The 18,881-nt window shown below is 47.0% G+C and overlaps 1 protein-coding gene across 1 annotated transcript; it reads left to right on the top strand.

Annotated features, from left to right (window-relative positions):
• The first annotated feature begins 4,142 nt into the window (after window positions 1-4,142).
• TMEM39B (transmembrane protein 39B) lies at window positions 4,143-17,912 on the top strand. Its single transcript, XM_072609879.1, has 9 exons — window positions 4,143-4,313; window positions 4,759-4,879; window positions 6,296-6,515; window positions 7,252-7,335; window positions 8,043-8,197; window positions 8,696-9,044; window positions 13,560-13,747; window positions 16,927-17,047; window positions 17,489-17,912. Exons 1-9 carry the CDS (start codon window positions 4,310-4,312, stop codon window positions 17,726-17,728), a joined length of 1,482 nt encoding a protein of 493 aa, XP_072465980.1. The 5' UTR covers window positions 4,143-4,309; the 3' UTR covers window positions 17,729-17,912.
• The last annotated feature ends 969 nt before the right edge of the window (window positions 17,913-18,881 follow it).

Genomic DNA, 18,881 nt, shown 5'->3' with positions numbered 1-18,881 from the left:
CAAGCATTTATTAAGCCCTTGCTGTGTGCCAGCTTTGGAGCTAGTTCCTGGAAATGCAGACAAAAACAACCAGCCTTTCCCTTCAGGAAATTTACATTTGACATTCTGACTTAAATCCCATGAGAACTCACACTTCTATAGCTTCAAGGTTTACAAAGTACTTATCCCTATAGCCCTTTAAGAGGCATTGAGAAAGTCTTAGGAGCTCCGTGTTATAGATGAAGAAAATTAATAGTGACAGTAAATAACCCTTTCCAATCCTAGTCTCAAGCCCTTTCTCTGGTGATTTGGGCTGCTGGTGGGTGGTGGTGGCTGCTGGTGGCTTGAGCATCCCTCAAGACCGAGAAGTCCTGTTTCTGGATCGCCTTGGAACATTAGGCTACTTCACTAACTTGGGAACCACAGCTTTCGAGTCCCTCTCCTTATTCATTAATAAATCCTTTTTACCATTAGGGATAAGAAAAAGAGAGGAGCTGGCTGCAGTCTTCCCCACTCCCTCCCCTTTCCTTTGCCGCATGAGTGAGTCTGGGGATGTTACCGAGCCATAAATATTTCAGCTCAGGCTTTCTCAGGGCGTTGCCTGGGTGATGAGCTGGGGGGGGGGGGGGGGGGGTGCTCCTTCCCAGCTGCCCCTGGGCCTGGAAGTAGGATGGCAGCTCCCTCCCCATTAGGAAGCCTTTGCTTTAGGCTTCATTTTGCAGGTGGGTCAACCCCAGGGGTGGGGGATGGGGCATGACTCTGGGAATAGCTCTGGCCCCAAGCCGCCTGCTTCCTGCCACTGTTGCCTGTTGCCTAGGCCCCCCTCAAGGGCCCCAGAGCGTCTCAGATTGCCAAAGCTGGGACCAGCTGTGTTGGTGAGGGAGGATGAACGCTGCACCAGTAGCATGGGCTTTTTTTTTCACCAGGAAGTGAGGAAATGGGCAGGTCTCACCCTCCACTTTCCCTCAAAGCCTGAGAGGCTGCAGGCTTTGCCCCAAGTCCCCAGCACCCATAGTGCACCTGAGCCAGTATCTTCTAAAGATGCCATATTAATAAAACAAGAAGAGTAGGCTGGCCTAGGATTTGGGAAGACCTGGGTTCAAGGTCTGTCTCTGACATATACTAGCCACTCAAGCTCCCATGTGCCCCAGGTGGTTAAATTACGGATGAGTTGGTAGTTTGTATTCCCCTGCATTGGTACTGGGATTTCCCCCACCCTGAGGCAGTCGGGAACTCCCTCCCTCGGTAGCATTTTGTAAATTAGAGGAGGTGAGTATTGATTTTTCTTACTCTTCAGAGAAGGAAACAGAAGTGACTGAGTCACCGAGGTTGTGAAGGGTTGAGTTGGCATCTGAGCCCAGGACCTCAACTGCCAATTCCACTATGCTTTCCCAAGCACCACACTTGCGCCTCAAGTATCCAAGCTGGTATTGGTCTCAAGGGTGCTCAAACTGAGTGTTTGGCGTACCTCTCCATGCTAGTATATGCACATCCCCCAGCTGAGCCGGGGACTTCTCCAGAGTTCTCATTATCCAAGACCACATTCTTCCAGCCACTTTGGTCTGCTAAGATCTTTGAGGCCTTGGTCCCTTCCGGGAAAAATAATGAATGACTACAGGTCCCTGAGGATATCTTTCATATTTCCATTGACTGTTAATATCTGACCTATGAGAAGACATCTCATCCTCCCCCTACATCTGTGTCTCCAGTCTAGCATCCTAGCAGTCCTAGGGAAGCTATGAGAGTAAGACTACATGATGAGAATGAAGGGGTGGGGCCAAAGGAGACAATTTCTGGCTACCCACTACCCTCTGGTGGCTAATACATGCACTGCACAAGATCTGGCTTGCCCTCCACAAACCTGGGGACATAAGAGGTCTTAGGAAGCCTCCAACATATACTGGCTACGGGACCCAGGGCATTCCTTTAACCCTGTCTGTCTCAGTTTCCTCATCTGTAAAATGAGATGGAAAAGGAAACGACAAATCACTCTAGTATCCTGGCCAGGAAAACTGCAAATGGGTTCATGAAGAGTTGGACACAATTGAACAACAACAAAATTCTACATAGATCTCAAAGTCCCATACTCTATTTCCTACTGCTTGTCACCATCACCTCTTTCATAGTTCTATTCCAACCTATATAACCTGCTAACCTCACCTCAGTTCAATTCAACAAATATTAAGTACCTATTGTATTCACTCCCTCCTAAAATTAGTTTGTATTAAGATCGTATCAGTGCACATCATATCGATTAGTAGATATGAGTTCCTCGAAGGCAACAATTGCCATCTTTGTCTTTGCATATCTCCAGGGCCTAGCACCATGCTTTGCACACGGTAATCGATTAAGAAATGCTTATTGACTTACAGTACTTTACAGTATGTGGGGCAAGGAAAGACTGTAGTAGAAAGTGTATTGTACTGAGAGCCAGGGACCTGACTTCAAACCCTAGCTCTTACTCCCCAAAGACACTTAACTTGCCTCATTTGCAAAGTGAAGTGAGGTGGTTGGACTAGATTATCTCTGTGGTTCAGTCCAATTTGGACACTTATTTTTCATTGTATCCAACTACATTAGGTTGTTCAGTATGTTAGAGAGCTCAGAGACAACTCAGAAGGATCACTTCTAATTGGGAAGGTTCAGAAGAGACTTCCAAAACCCTGACATTCTCCGTCTTCTAAGTGGCCCCAGCCCTAACTGTCTAGTTTGTGAGCTTGAGTTTCAAGTGACATGTATGAGGTTGGTTTATCATACTTGGAAGGGCAGTTCCAGGAGGAGGAAACTTGAATGAACACTAACTTCTGTTCTGTGAGACCTGAAGTCCAGGACTCTGCCTCTCTGAGATTCTTCATCCCTAAGGGAAATCCTGAGGGATAGCAAAGTTGAGGTCATAGACCTCTTCCTATGACTCTGGTGGCTGAGTAGCAGGTGACTGGTCACTTCTGTTTCCCCCATCTCCCATGCTTCCTAGAGTATCTAGGGATGTTATTTCAGAGGAAGGGAGAGAGGTAAGCCTTACTGCCCCAGATGTTGAGAAAGGGAGGGAAAACTGGCCTTCAGCTGAGGGACAAGAAAGCTGGGAAGAAAAACTCCGATGCTAAGCCCCAACGTATCATTCTACGGCACTCAGGCTGCTTTTTTTGGTGTCCTGGTGATCTAGAGCATCTGTGGCACTGTGCCCCATTCTGAGTGCCACATTCACGAAGGACATGGGAGAAAGGTGATCTGGGATGAAGAGGGGGGAACCGACGTCCACCACTGTCGTCTGAGGAATGGATTGAAGGAACCAAGGCATATCTATTTCATTTGAAGCAGAGAAGACTTAGAAAGAAAAAGCTGGGAAAGGAGGAAAGAAGGACCAAGATGTGAAAGTTAGGGGAAGGAGACGTCTGAGCTTGCTACATAGGGAGGGCAGCACTTCACAGCAGACATGGCTGGGAAACCAGGGGATAACCCCCCTTTCGCTGGAAGTATTTAAAGGAAGGGGATCTGTTAGGGGTGCTCCTGACTTGTAATACCCCGTGAAGCAGGGAGGGATTCTTAACATTTTACGTGTCTGGGACCCCTCGGGCAGCCTGGTGAGAAGCCTACAGACCCCTCCCCAGAACTGTTTCTAAATATAAAATCTATAAGATGACAAAGGAAACCAGTTACACTGAGATAGTTATTAAAATTTTTAAAAAGTGCTTGGGATCCCTGGTTAAGCGCCCCTTGCCCAGGAGCTCCCTTCCCTACCCAGGAGGGAAGGGCTGGGGTCCTACCCGGCGTGAGCACCGGCCAGAACCCGGAGGCTGGAGATCTGGGTTCGAGTCCTCCGTTCGGTCAGTAACTCGCCACGTGCCCTCGGCCATAAGCCCTCAGGATCCTAGATTTAGAGCTGAGAGGGGTCCCTAAGATTTACAGAGTGGAGAAACTGAGGCCCAGAGAGGGGGGTTTGGTCTAGGTTACAAGGGGTGACACGGGAATCAGGCAATGAGTCCCCAGGGCAGCCTAATGAGATCCTTTGTAAAAAAAAACGGTTGGACTAGAAGGTCTCTAAAGACCCTTCGGGTTTATTCAAGCGATGCCCCTGAGGCTTGTGCGGAGGGAGGTACAGACGTAAAGACAGCGCCGCGGCGGCCCCTTTAAAGCGCGCCCCCGCCTCTCCGCCCTCCCTCCCTCCTATGCAAATGAAGCAGCAGCGCGGGGCGAGAGCGCGCGCCTCGGGCCCAAGCACGGGGTTGCAGTGGTTTGTCCCCTCCCGGCCGCCGTCGCCGCCGACATATTGTCCGCAAGAGCGGCGGCGGCGGCGGCGGCGACGGCGGCGAGGGGAGCGCCGGGGGAGGAGATGGGTGAGTGGTGTCGAACCAGGGAGCAGCGGACAGGGCTGGGTCAAGCGAGGCTACGGTGGGCTGGAGCGGAGATGAGGACCTTAGGAAATTGGAACACCGAACCGCCGCCCTCCTCAGACCCGAGTCTCGCGCCGGGTGTCGGGAGAAGGAAGAAAAGGGGAGGGGAGGGGAAAGAAAGGAGGGGGGCGTGCTCCTCCAGTCTGGGGCGGGGCTTAGAGAGAGGGGGGCGGGACCTGGGGGCGGGGCCTCTGGAGTCCTGGCGGCAAAAGGGAGGGGGTTTGCTAGCTTCGGGGTGGGGCCTCGGGAGGGGCGGGGCTCCGACGCTGGTGTTTCAAGGGGGCGGGGCTGCTCCCGAGGCTGCCCCTCCCATCCCGGTGCAGGCCCGAGCCTCGTAGGCTCCTCTACCCCAGAGACTCATGGTTCTCCTCTGTGTTTGGGGGTACAGGAGGACGGAGAGGCCCCAACAGGACGTCCTACTGCCGAAACCCACTCTGTGAGACGGGTGCGAGCGGTGGGCCCGGGCACGCCTCCAGCTCTTCCGTCACGGGCGTCCGATCCAGGGCTAGGTAAGCCATGCGACCCCTCCTCCCCCGGGGGTCCCCTCAGGACTGCGAAATATTGGGGGGCCGAGGAGTGAAGGGGCTCCCCGTGCTCCCCAGGCCGGCCCTCGGAGGGAGCTGCTTTGTCCTTCAAGTGATCGCAATTCTAATAATGACTCCCAGGCACAGTGTGCTGAGTGCTTTACTACGAGTATCTCATTTGAGGGGCTGTTTCTACCACGTGGGCCGTTTTTGCCCCCCTCGCCTGCCCCTCGGACCTGGGGCCAGTCCTCCTGTGGCTTCCTGGAGGGTGTAGGCAGCTACACAGAAAGCAGCGCCCTCACAGTGGAGTTGGAGGCTAAGTGCATGAGAGAGGGAGAGAATCCTGGAGAAGGTCGAGTCTGAACTGGACTTTTAAGCATCAGTAGAAATTCCATACACTTAGAGGGAGTGTGTGTTAACTAAGCACAAAGGGAAGGGTACGCAGAGCATTTTTGAGGGTGCAGATAATGATTTTGTTTGTGTGCGTACCATTCACTCTGCACCCCTGGAGGGAAGTAATACCAGAAAGGTAGTGGTGCTGTATTATTGGAGGGCCTGGCATATGGACTTTACTGGGTAGACGATAAGGGGGCCGCTACAGAGGTTTGAGCAGGGATGACCTGAGCAGATCTGAAAATAAGAAAGCTTATCGCTGAATGGGAAGATGCTCTTGCAACTAGGTTCTAGGGGGATGATCATTCATCAATAAGCACTTACTCTGTGTCAAGCCCTTTGATAAAGAACCTATAAGTAGGCTGGTGGAAGAATGAATGGGATGACATGAGAGATGTGGAAGTGATGTCCCAAGGATTTGATACCTGATTTGATGTGAGGGGAGGGAAAAGTAAGATGTCCTGCCAGGGTTTTTAACGAATGAATGCTTCTACCACAGACAGAAGTAGGGAAGTCAGAAGGAGCAAGTTTCAGGATAAAGGTGTTTATGCTAGAGATGTTGAGTGGCAGGTGCTTGTGGGAGATATATGTGGAGAGGACCATTAGTTATGGACCTCTGGCCTTAAAGACAGGTCAGGACTCCATGTCGCATAGAAGACCCTCACTTGTATGAGGGCAGCTGGGGAGCACAGTGGAGAGAGCCCTGGACCTCAAGTCAGGAAGACCTTAGATACTTAACTAGCTGTGTGAGCCCGGGGAAATCACTTAATCTCTCTTTGCCTCAGTTTTCTACCAGGGTTGTTGTGAGGATCAAATGGGATAATCTTTGGAAAAGTCTGGCATACAGTAGCCGTTTAATAGATGCTTATTTTCTTCCTTCCATATGCTGCCTTTTGGGGCTGTTTTCCACCCAGGAATAACTTCTTCCCCTGCCCCCCTCCCCTTTCAATTCTTCTTCCAAGAGATCATGGCTCCCTGGTCACCCCTCCCTAATGTTGACCCCCTCAGAAGCAGCTCGGGCACAGGCCTCTCCAGTCCCCCTCTGGCTACTCAGACGGTGATCCCCCTGCGACACTGCAAGATCCCAGAGCTGCCTGTCCAGCCCAGCATCCTGTTTGAACTGCAGCTCTTCTTCTGTCACCTTGTGGCTCTCTTTGTCCACTACATCAACATCTACAAGACCGTCTGGTGGTACCCACCTTCTCACCCGCCGTCACATACCTCCCTGGTAGGTTCCTGCTCTGCTTGGGTTTCCCATCTGGATGTCTGCCTGGAATCTCAACTTTTCCTCTCAAGTCTGATTATTTTTTGAGGACCAAAACACTATACTCCCCACTTGTCTGACTATGCTTCCCTCAGAGCTGAAGACTAATACCTAAATTGCCCTACCTCAGTGTCCTCCTCTGAAAGAATGAGGAACCTGGACAAGATGGTCCCTAAGAGCAATTTCAGCTCTGACTTTCCATGTGATTCACTGACATGGAGCCTGCGTAGGGAGTTGTGTAAGGGCCAAATCCCTGTAGAGTACACTTAATGTGGGATGTAAAGGGTAGGACAACTATTACTGCCATTTAACCGATAGGGAAAGCAGGTCCCAAAGCAGTGTGTTTTCCAAGATCACAGAGCCCAAAGTCAAGGGACTTGACACTAGACTGGGTTCTAGGTTCCCTTCTCTGCCACTGATTTATGAAATATCTTGGGCAGAGTGAGTTTCTCTCTTTGGGTATCAGTTTCACCTTTTATAAAATGAGAGAAGTAACCTAGGTAATCTCTTAGGTCTCTTCTGACCACAAATTTTTCTATAATTCTACCCGTGGAACAAAGTACATAGTCTTATAAGGTGGTTGGGAGGGAAGCATTTTGCAAGCCTTAAACAAGTCTATAAATGAGAGTTATTCATGTTGGTGTGAGGAGGAGGGCTCCAGGCACTGACTTTGTGACCGTTGGACTTCTTTACCCAACAGAACTTCCATCTGATTGACTTCAACGTGTTGGCTGTCACCACCTTGGTGTTGGGTAGAAGACTCATCGGGGCCATCGTGAAGGAGGTGATTGCTCTGTAAAGGGTTGGGATGCCTATTATCCTTGGCCATGTTTTCATTTACTCTGGTGCCCCTATAGTGTTTCTCTCCACCCCCATCCCCAACCTTATGTGGGGAATGTGTTTCCAAGGCAATTATCACAGTTCCACTTCACACCCTTCTACACTGGGGTATTTCCACAGCCTGGTTTTGCCCACTTCCTCATGTGGTTCCAGCCAGGATTTTCATCTCCCCTGGTGGACTTGTTTGGAGAACTAAACAAATGATCTCTACTTTCAAGACCTCCCATCAGCTCCATGGGCTTCTCAGAGGAGAGCTTATTGCTGTATTAGACAAGTTTGTTGGTATAGGAGAAAGAGCCTTGGGTTTGGAGTCACAGGATCTGGGTTCAAATCCCCACTCTTCTATTTGTTAGCACTTGATGGAATTACTTAATCACTCTGGGTCTCATATTTCCCCATTTTTGAAAGAGTCCAACCTGAACTAGATCTCTGTGAGGCTTGTCCTTGCTCTAAATCCTGTGATCAAGGTAAAAAGGATAGAGATCATTCACTTTCTCTTTTTTCCTGATTTCTTTGGTGTGGGGTCATGGGATATGTAGGAAGCAGGGAAGACGGGAAACTGAAATATACTCCTGGACAAAGAGAGGACTGGGCACCCCTGGGAGAGGTGTCCTCAAGGACAAACATGCTTTCTCTTCTCCCACCTGCCAGGCTTCTCAGAGCAGCAAGGTCTCCCTCACACGCTCAGTCTTCTTGGTCATCACACGCTTTGCTGTTCTTACCGGGACGGGGTGGAGCCTCTGCCGTTCTATCATCCATCTCTTCAGGACCTACTCCTTCCTTAACCTCCTGTTCCTCTGTTATCCGTGAGTGACCCTTCTCCCTTTCCCAGCTCTCATTTTCCCTTCAGGGGCTCATTTACAGTGTTCTCTCCATAGAGTAGATATGAACATTGAAGACCAAGAAGTGTTGCAAGACCTCTAGCAAGTCAAGGTTGGGGGCAGGATCTGTCTTGGTTGGACCCTGGTTGGGAAGTGGGGGTGGGATAAGGAGTCAGGTGAAGGGGAATCCTTAGAAGGACTCAGAGTAATGTAGTGGGAAGTACCTTGGATACATAAGGCTTCAGAAGGGTGAAATGAGGTCTTGGACATCAAGGACCTTTATAAATATCAGCTCTTATTATTATCCAGAATCAGATGATGTGAGTTCAGACGCCAGCAAAGGAACTTATTGAGATGAATCCCTTTTGATCTTTAGTTTCCTAATTTGGAAAATTAATGTTTAAGATTAGATAGTATCTACGGTCTCTCCCTCCTGTACTATCATGATTATTCCCCAGTCTCTTTTCCTCCCTCCTGCCCCAGGTTTGGAATGTACATCCCATTCTTGCAGCTGAACTATGACTTTCGAAAAACAAACCTCTTCGGCCAAGTAGCCAACATTGGTCCTCGGGAGGCAGGAGGCAGCGCAGGCGGCCCTCCTTCACGGGGCCGGGACTACCTAACAGTTCTGAAAGAGACATGGAAGCAGCACACACAGCAGCTGTACAGTGCTGAGGCCATGCCCACACACGCCTGCTGCCTCTCCCCTGATCTTATCCGCAGTGAGGTGGAGTTCCTCAAGATGGACTTCAACTGGCGCATGAAGGAGGTATTGGTTAGCTCCATGCTCAGTGCCTACTACGTGGCCTTTGTACCGGTGTGGTTTGTGAAGGTAGGTGCAGTCATGGGCAGTGGGCTCTTCACATGAAACACATGAAAAAATCCTGTGATTATGTGTCGGAAGCTTCCCTCCTCCCCGCCAGTGGCAGGTGTGCTCCCTGCACTGATCCACTCCCAGCTTTGTCTGGTCTCTACACTGAGCTTGCTCATTCAGAGCTCTGTGGCACGTTCTGATTTCCAAAGCACTGTACTCACAGCCAGCCTGTAAGGGGTAGGTGGAATGACAGATGAGAAAACTGAGACTCACAGAAGGGAATTACTGACTTAGTCAAGCAGGATCACACAGCTAGCAGTGAACCTGGGACTCTACTGCCTCAAAAACTGTCTGTCTCTCCTCTGCCATGACAAGTCATATCAGACAACTCTAGTTGTCATGTCCTTTTTTTTACTAGATTAATCAGAGAAGGATAACAATTTACCTAGATTTCAGTAAAACCTTTGTAAAGGCATCTCATGGTCTCTCTTTTTAAAATAGACCCCACAATCAGAGCTGGAGCTGGGAGGGACCTTAAAGATCATTTAGGCTAAGCCCTTAATTTTACAAATGAGGAAACTGAGGCAGAGAGGTTAATTGATTTGCCCAAGGTGACACTGGTAATAAGTGTCAGAGCCTGGGGATTCGAACTCAGGTCCAAGGACTCCAAGTTTAGCATTCTAAATGCAGTGTTCACTACATCATATTCTAGTATTCCTCTCCTCTCCTTCATCCCTCTCCTTCCCCTCCCCAAATACTTCCTTGTAATCAGGGTAAATTTGAGCAAAATCCACCCAGCAGAGCAGCCCTTCATTGCAGAATTCTGATCTTTTTCTCCAAAGATAAGTGTGTTTCCTGATTCTGTTCTCTTGAATCAAGCTTGGTCATTTCAGTTCATCTGAATTCTGAAACACTTATGAGTTACTGTCATTGACATTATTATTTTAGTCCATCTTTTTTTGTTTTCTTGGTTGTACTTTCTCTACTCTAAATCAGTTCAGAAAAATTTTCCCACCTTTCTCTGAATTCCTCTCAATGGGCACCCAATTTGTTTCCGATTTTTGAGAGAACAGAGTGCTGCTGTGAATATTTTGTGCTCTATGGGCTATTTGTTATTTTTTGTCATTGGTGGAATCACTGAGTCCCAGCTTAGTGATCTTTCTTGCATAATTCCAGTCTTCTAGTTCAAGGCTCCATCTCCAGTGCGGTAGTATGGTCATCTCCAGATGGCTCCTGCAAACCTGAGTGCTTTTCATCTTTACCAGTTTTCTGGACATGAGGAGAAATATCAAAGCTCTTTTAATTTGCGTTTATCTGATTATTAGTGATTTAGAGCATTTTTCCTGTGGTTTTCAATGTTTGTATGTCTTTGGTATTATCTTTTTAAAACTGTTTACATCCTTTGACTACTTAGCATATGGATTAGCTCTTAGTCATAACCCTGTCAATTCCTGATGTGCTCAGATTTCTTATTAGAGATATTTGAAAAATTTTCTCTTTTTCTAGTTTCATTGGTTCTACTCATGCAAAAACTTTTTAAATTTTATAAAGTCAAAATTGTCAGTTTTGTCTTCTATCCTTTGTTTGCTTATGGATTTTCCTCCAGCCATAGATACTGAAAGGTGCTTCCTTCATTTCTGTTCTCATTTATTTATAATGTGGCCTTTTCTGCAAACATTGTTATGTTATTATGTTATCTCAAGCTCCTCTTGATAGATAAAGTGGAGAGATGTATCTAAACTAAATAATGGTAACAGATATTTTCAGAGTGGGTTGAGTGACTGAACATATAGATGAGTTCAATGTAATCTTAAAAGAAAGGTCTTTAGTGGAGAGATCTTGTCCTTGACCTTAGGTTGTTTACCATTTCAATGAGTAACTTGGAAAAGGGATATAGTGGACACTGCATCAGATTTGCAGATGACACAAAGCCAAGAAAGTTTTTCCAGTTCTTTGTCCAGCAATCAGGATACAAGTAGATCTGCACAGGCTAAAACTTTGTATCAAATATCTAACCAGGGTCTCATAGCCAAAATCTGTGGACAGTGAATAGCCAGATAGAAGACAGAACGCCATTTTACTTAGAGATCTCCTCAGCTCCCGTCAGCTCACCATCTATGTGCTGATGATTCTCAAATCTGCTTATCCAGCCCCACCCTCCCTCCATACCTCCAGATTTGAATCTCCAACTGCCTCTCAAATTTGATGTCTCATCAACATCTTAAACTCAGCATATCCCAGGCTGAACTCATGTCCTCTCACCCCAAACCTTTTACTTCCAGACTTTCTGTTACTGTTGAAGGTACCTTTATGCTCTCAGTCATCCAGACTCAGAACAGAGATATCCTCCTGAACTGAGGAGAGCTGACTCCTCATTATCTCTTGCTTCCCACATCCAATCTGTTTCCAAGGATTGTTGTATATCTTTGTAGCATCTCTCGGAATATGGCCCCTTCTCTCTTCTGACACTGCCGCTGCAGTGAGGCAGCCTCTTGTCACCTCATGCTTAGGCTAGTGCAGACCCACCAGCCGGCTACTGCACTAGTCAAGTTTCTCCTTACTCCTGTCCATCCTTCACTCGTTTGTTAAAATGATCTTCCTAAAGCACAGGTCTGGCCATATCACTCACTGGACTCATATTCAGTACTACCTTATCACCTCCGGGATCTGATATAAAATCTTCATTTTGGCCTTCAGACCCTTCCTAACCTGACTGTGCCGTACCCCTCTCCCACCCACCCCCACCCCTTTTCAGTCTTCTTACACCCACCTTATTCTGTGATGCAGTTACACTGGTCTTGCTGTTCCTGAAACAGAATGCTTCATCCTCTGACTGGGCATTTTTACTGGCTGTCCCCCATGCCTGGAATGCTCTCCTTCATCTTCACTTTCTGACTTCCTTGGCTTCCTTCAAGTCCTAGCTAAAATCCCACTTTCTACACAAAGCCTTTCCTGATCCCCCAAAATTCTATTGCCATCCCTCTGTTGATTATTTCCAATTTATCCTGTCTCTGTGTTATTTGTACATAATTGTCTGCATGTTATCACATGGGGTATGGTTAAATACGTTGTGATACCCGAGCATAACGGAATTACTACTATGCTGTGAAACAAACAGTGACAGTGACAGTGATGGAGACAGAGAAGCATGGGAAGATTTCTGTGAAGTGGTACAAGGAGAAGTGAACAGAATCAGTAAAACAATATACATAGGGACTGCTGCATTGTAAATGGACAGACCAACAGCGATCAAAACTAAATGCTGCAAAATCTTGGTGACCAAGCATGTCCCCAAAGTGTTAACAGTAACAACTAGCACTAATACATACGGTGCTCTGAGGTTTGCAAAGCAAGCTCCTTTGGTCCTTATAGCAACCCTGTGAGGTCGGTGCTACTATTATACTCATTTTACAGATGGGGAAAATGAGGCAAAGTTAAGTAGTTTGCTCAGGTTCACACAGCTAGTGTCTGAGGCTAGACTTGAACTCAGGTCTTCCTGACTTCCAGGCCTTTTTCTCTATCCACTGTGCTGCCTAGCTGCCAAGAAGGTTTCTTTGTAGAGGTGGAGGATTATGGGTCAAAAACACCTTGTTAGGTCAGGCTTTTTGATACATGGGTCAGTTCCACAGAAACTTCTTTTTTTAAAAAATATTGTTATAAGAGGTAGCTCTCTGGAAGGGGTGAAGGTAAGAAATATAATGAGATATAAAAACAGAAGATATCAATAAAATTTTATTTTAAATGATATATTAGTTGTGTTGAGGTAGTCAAAAAAAGTGAAGATAATCTTGGACTGAGGGTCTCAGTGTTCTGGACTAGGGCAGTGGTAGTTATGCTTTACTGTACTGGATCATGTCTGAAGTACTGTATTCAGTTCTAGTAGCTATATTTTAAGAAATCCATTGACATGCTGTCTGGGGGAGGGCACCTAGGATGGTGAGGAAAAAATCCAAGATCATAGGAAAAATGAGTTCTTGAAGGAAGAGGAGATGGTTAGCTTAGACAAGAGAAGTCATGTAAGCTACTTTCTAGCATTTTAAGGGACCATCCTTGCCTGTGTTCTGTCTGTCCTTGTCTGTGTTCTTTGATCCCAGGAGAAATGGGGGGAAGAGGCAGCCAGGACATAAGGACACAATTCCTAACAGAGTTGCCCTAGAGCATGCAGGCTGCCTAGAGATCTTTGGGCCACTTTGTTTTCGAAGGGATTCTTGTTCAAGTTTGGGTTGCCTCGGAGGTCCCTTCCAGCTTTGAGATTTTGTGATCCTTGGCCCTGGATTGGAATCTTACCTCTGCTACCTTTAAACCTTTAGTAAAACTAAAAGTTTACCACGTTTCTGACCTTCCTCTCCTTAGGTCTTCAGTTTCTTTATCTAGGTGATCTCTAAGGACCCTTCTAGCCTAAATCCTATAGGAACATGTCTTTCTCCTTAAGGGGAGGCCTGGGAGCTGGTAAAGAGGCAGGCCCCAAGATGATGGCTCTCTCCTATTTCCTAATGCTGTCACACTTTGCCCTTTCTTTGTCTCCTTCCACAGAACACCCATTATTATGACAAGCGCTGGTCCTGTGAGCTCTTCCTGCTGGTGTCCATCAGCACCTCCGTGATCCTCACGCAGCACCTCCTGCCTGCACACTATTGTGACCTGCTCCACAAAGCTGCTGCCCACTTGGGCTGCTGGCAAAAGGTGGACCCTGCCCTCTGCTCCAACGTGCTTCAGCATCAGTAAGTGTGGTGGGGAGGAAGGGGGACAAAGGGGGCAGGATCTCATATCACAGCTGAAAGGAGTTCAAGGAGGGCTTGTGCCTGTGATCTCCAGAGTTGTCATAGGAGGCAGGACCCAAAAAAGCACCAGGCTGAGACTTCTGCCAGAGACCCCTAATAACCCCCATTTGACCAAACTAGAGGATTCTCAGGAGGCAGTTTGGCAGAAAGATCACTGGATTTCCAGTCCAAGTACTTGGATTTTAAACTCAGTTCTGCTAGTGTGTGACCCTGGGCATGTCACTCTGGGCCTCAGGAGTTAGATTAATTACATGAGTCCTTTCTAGCTGTATAATAATGTGCTAAGACTGTGCAAAGCACTTTAAAATTATTATCTCATTTGATCCCTACAGTAGTTTAGAGAGGTAGGTGCTATTATGATCCCCATTTTATAGATGAGGAAACTGAGTCACACAGCTTGTAAGTATCTGAGGCCCAGCTCTCTAGCCACTGTGCCACCTAGCTCTCCATAATCTGTGGAAACAGGAGTAGACTTTTCTCTGCTAGGAGTCATAGATTATGCTCTGGACTTGGAGTCACAAATCCCTCCCCAGACTTATACTAGTTGTGAGAACCTGGACAAGTCACTTAACTGCTCTGTGTTTCAGTTTCTACATAAGTTAGGCTTGGTGGCTTTTAAGGTCCCTTCTAGGTCTAAATCTATGTTGAGGCAGACTAAGGGGAGATTTTGTAGACCTTTCCAAAAGTGAATGAGGTGCTCCAGGATGGAGGGTATTCTAGGTGCTCCATGGAGGCTGAGGGACTGTCTGTCAGCCGTGGTATGAAGGAGATTCCTGCTGAGGAACAGTCAGACACCACACCCTCTGAGAAGCTGTTGTTCTGCAGCATGGTGAAGCACCTGTTTTACAAATGGAGAAACAGCATCATTGTCATTTCCCCCTCTCTAGCTCTTTAAGGTCTGAAAGACATTCTCCTCACAGCAGTCCCCTGGAAGGCAGCCCAGATAATTGTCATGAGCCTCCTTTTACTCATGAGGAAGGAGGGCCCTAAGGGTGAAGTGATTTGTCCGTGTTCATGCATCTAGTATGGGTCTGAGGCGACTCCCAGTCCAGATTCCCAGCAGCATGTCATGCTGTCTTTAAAGAAGCTTGAGGTTCATTCTGGATCTCATTCCCTGTCGTGTAAATGCTACCATGATCTTGTACATTTCTTATTAAACAAAACAGAGCCTTGTTGGGCTAACTGATGTGCGTGTATAGTCAGACCAAAGCTTTTCTGGTTCAGTTAAGGACGTAAAGAGTTTCTTCATAATCTTAGTATCTCTGGATTCTAGACACAAGCATATTTTAGAAGAAAAAGTTTAAGTCTCTGATTCTCAAAGGAGAAAATGATTTACAGTCGCCTTCTAAAGGCAGTGCTGCCTCCTCCCCAGGCTCCCCGACCTTAATCTGACACCCCTTGGAGCACCACTAGTCATCGGAGGGAGTCTCCCTCCACCATCATTAAGCACCTACTGGGTGCCAGGTGGATGGAGAATAAAGCCACCTCTCATCATAAAGGGTTCCCATTCTACCAGGGCAGAGGGCAATGACATGCGGAAATCTCTACACAATCAAAGTTAGAAGAATAAATACCAAGTAAAGGACAAGTTTGTTTCAAAGAAGGCAGGACTAGTAGTTGAGGAACAGGAAGGGCTTCCCCTCAAAGAGGGTTGTTCTGGGAAGTGGAGGTGAGGAGCAGGCCTCCAGGCATGTGGAATAGCCATTTTCAGAGGTGTGGACTAGGGAATGGAATGTTGCATGGGAGGAGCCCAGAGAAGACCAGTTTGGCTGGGATGTGGAGAGTAATGCATAACATGACTAAAAATAGAGGTTGGAGCCAGAATGTGACGGTTTTAAAAACAAAACAGAGATTATATTTGATCCTAGAGGTTATAGGGAGCCATTGGGTCTTATTGAGTAAAGGAATAACATAGTCAGATCTGCATCTAAGGACAGTCATTTTGGCAGCGTTGGGGAGAATGTACTGGGATAGATGGAGGCTTGAGGCAGGAGACCAGTTAGGAGACTGTGGGAATAATCCAGGCAAGAGGTTCTGAAGACCTGAACTAAGGTGGTATTATTGTGAGTAGAGAGGAGGGGCTGGGTATGAGATGTTGTGGAAGTAGAAACAGCAAAATTTGACAGCAGATTGTGCGTGTGGAGCAAGAAGGTAAAGAGCAGGGAGAATGCCAGTGTTACCAGCTGGGGAGATTGGAAGGATGGTAGCACCTTCAACAGAATTGTATTTGGAGGGGAGATGTGGATTTTGAAGGAAAGATCATGAGGGTGAGCTATTTCCAGTATTTCCGGTTTGAAATGTCAATAAGCAGTTGGTGACCTGGGACTGCAGTTTCTGGAAGACCAGTGAGCCATTGGCATAGCGTCAGTCATTAAACTACGGGGAGCAGATGGAGTTACCGAGGGAGCTTATGTAAAGAGGGGAGTTGGCCAGAGCCTTGTTACTTAAGGGCATGATATCAATGAGGAGCCAGCCAAGGAGACTTGAGAGGAGAACCCGGAAAGAGAAGTGTCACAAAACCCCAGAGAGGAGGGGGGATTTGCAGTAGGTAGAACCAGGAGAATGAGGGCTGAAAAAAAACCCTCAAATGTGGCAATTCAGTGACCATTAGTAGGTTTTGAAAGAACCACTTCAATTGTGTGATGAAGTCAGAAGCCAGATTGCAGAGCATTGAGGTGAGAGAGAGGAGGAAGTTGAGGCAGTGAAAACTGGCAGCTCTTTCTGGGAGTTTGCAAAAGGGAGGAGAGCTCTAAGATAATGACATGTGACATTAGTAGGGTCTATGAAGGCTTTTTAAGGATGGGGAAGATTGGGGCACATTTGAAGGTAGTAGTTAGGAAGGACCCAGCAGATCCAGGGGGCCGTGGAATGTTCGAGTGGCTAGGGGAGTGATTGAAGTGGCATTCTGCTGGAAAAGATGGGAGAAGCCAAGACAGGTGAAGGGAGTACAGGAGAGATTGGCCTTGGCGATGAAGAAGGTCACACAGCAATTCACTGGCAGAGGTGTGGCCATAAGCCAACCTCAGCGTTCCTGTAGCTCTCATCCCAGTGGGGATGGTCCCAGGCTGCTGGACAGGCAGGGGTCTGGTGTGACAGAACATTACTGGGCTCTCCCCCAGGTGGACGGAGGAGTGCACGTGGCCACAGGGTGTGCTGGTGAAACACAGCAAAAATGTCTACAAAGCCATTGGCCACTACAACGTGGCAGTGCCTTCAGACGTTTCCCACTTCCGCTTCCACGTGAGTGTCTTCTCTACCAAAAAATGGGACAGGAGAGCTGGGGTGTGGGTGGGGCAGATCTGGCTGCCTGGCAGGGGGAGCCACCTGAGGATTCCAATTACTCACTTGTGGCATCACCCAACATCAATTCAGTAAATACAGTGCTGTGTCTGCTCCAGTGCTAAGTACCTAGTCTTTGGGATACAAAACCAGATCAGACCTTTGAGGGGTTATAATCTGTTCTAGTAGATGCACATGCACTTGCACAAATAAATAGAATGCAAATGAATATATTGTGAGTGCATAGAAGAGATGTGAACAGGATGCTGTGTGGAGAGATCAGAAGGAAAGGTCGTTGTCACTGGGGCATCCCAGGAGGCCTTTCTGAAGGAGGAAGCATCCTAGCTGGGTCTCTGTCCAAAGAAAACCTTTGTGGAACACTAACCCCCTCCCCTCTACTAGTTTTTTTTTAGCAAACCACTAAGGATCCTCAATATCCTTCTTCTGCTGGAGGGAGCTGTCATCTTCTACCAGCTGTATTCACTGGTCTCCTCGGAGAAATGGCACCAGACCATTTCTCTGGCACTCATCCTTTTCAGCAACTACTACGCCTTCTTCAAGCTGCTGCGGGACCGGCTGGTGCTGGGCAAGGCGTATTCCTATTCAGCCAGCCATCGCCAGCCTGAGCACAAGTTCAGCTGAATCAAGTGCTGGCTGAGCCACTTCAGGAGAACAGGGTGGGACTGGGGGGGGAGGGAGGAAAAAACAACCAAAAAAACCCACAAAAAAAAAATCAGAGCTCTGTATTTTTGTTACGACTGCTTCTTTCTTTGATAACTGGTGTAATTAAAAGGAGAAAAGAAATGACATATTTTTGTACTCCCAATGACCTGTGTCTTGTGGTTATTATAGCGTGGAGCCAAGAGAGGGACTCCTTAGGTCTCTGGGTTGGGAAGCATTCATGTGGTTCAATTGTTAGGAAAATTAGACCAGAATTCAAAATGCTTGGATTAGAATGGGCTGCTTTGGTAAGTAACGAGTTCCCTATCACCAGAGGTCTCCAAGCAGAAACTTCATGCCCATGTGTTTGGGGGAGATTATAAAGGAGGTTTCCTATTTAGGTACCAATAGCTTGGACTAGATAATAACTAATATGTCTTCTAACTCCTGAGAATTCTGATTGCAGTCAGCTGTCATTAATTCCCTATGTGACCTTTGGCAGGTCACTTTCGCTGTCTGGGGCCCTTCTATCATCATTCCCTGAACACTGAGCTCCTGCCCTAAGAGTGCATGTGGGGCATATGTTCATATCAGATCAGATATGTATATGTTTAATGTAAATTAGTTTTGTTTTGATAACTTGCTGACATTCCTTGAGATGCTTACATACACACAGGTGTTTGAAAAGCAGTTGAAATCACTGCATTACAGAATAGATCTATTTCTGCAAACACTGTTTTTGAATAGCAATATGACAAGTACCAGATTTGGAGTTGGAAAACCAGGGGATGAAGCCAGCTTGCTGCCTGCGAGATTTTGGGCAAGCTACACATCACTGGGCACAACTTTATAAAATGACAAAGTTAGACTAAGAGGTGTTTTTAACTGGGGATTTGTAAATTTGCTTTGAAAATATTTTTATTGCAGTACTTGTTTCAGTTTAATTGGTTTCCTTTTGGGGAGTAATGTATGTGTATGCATGTGTATATGTATACACATACACATATTTTTACATATACACACATACATGTGTATACACATTTATTTTTGCATTAAAAAATGTTATTCAGAGAAGGGGTCCATAGGTGTTTACTATGCTACTAGAGGGGTCCTTAACAAAAAAAAAAAGGTTAAG

The sequence above is a fragment of the Notamacropus eugenii genome, chromosome 5 (assembly GCF_028372415.1).
Source record: "Notamacropus eugenii isolate mMacEug1 chromosome 5, mMacEug1.pri_v2, whole genome shotgun sequence".
Taxonomy (NCBI): Eukaryota; Metazoa; Chordata; class Mammalia; order Diprotodontia; family Macropodidae; genus Notamacropus; species Notamacropus eugenii.
Note: the sequence above shows the minus strand (reverse complement) of the source record. Positions and strands in the feature narration are given on the sequence as shown.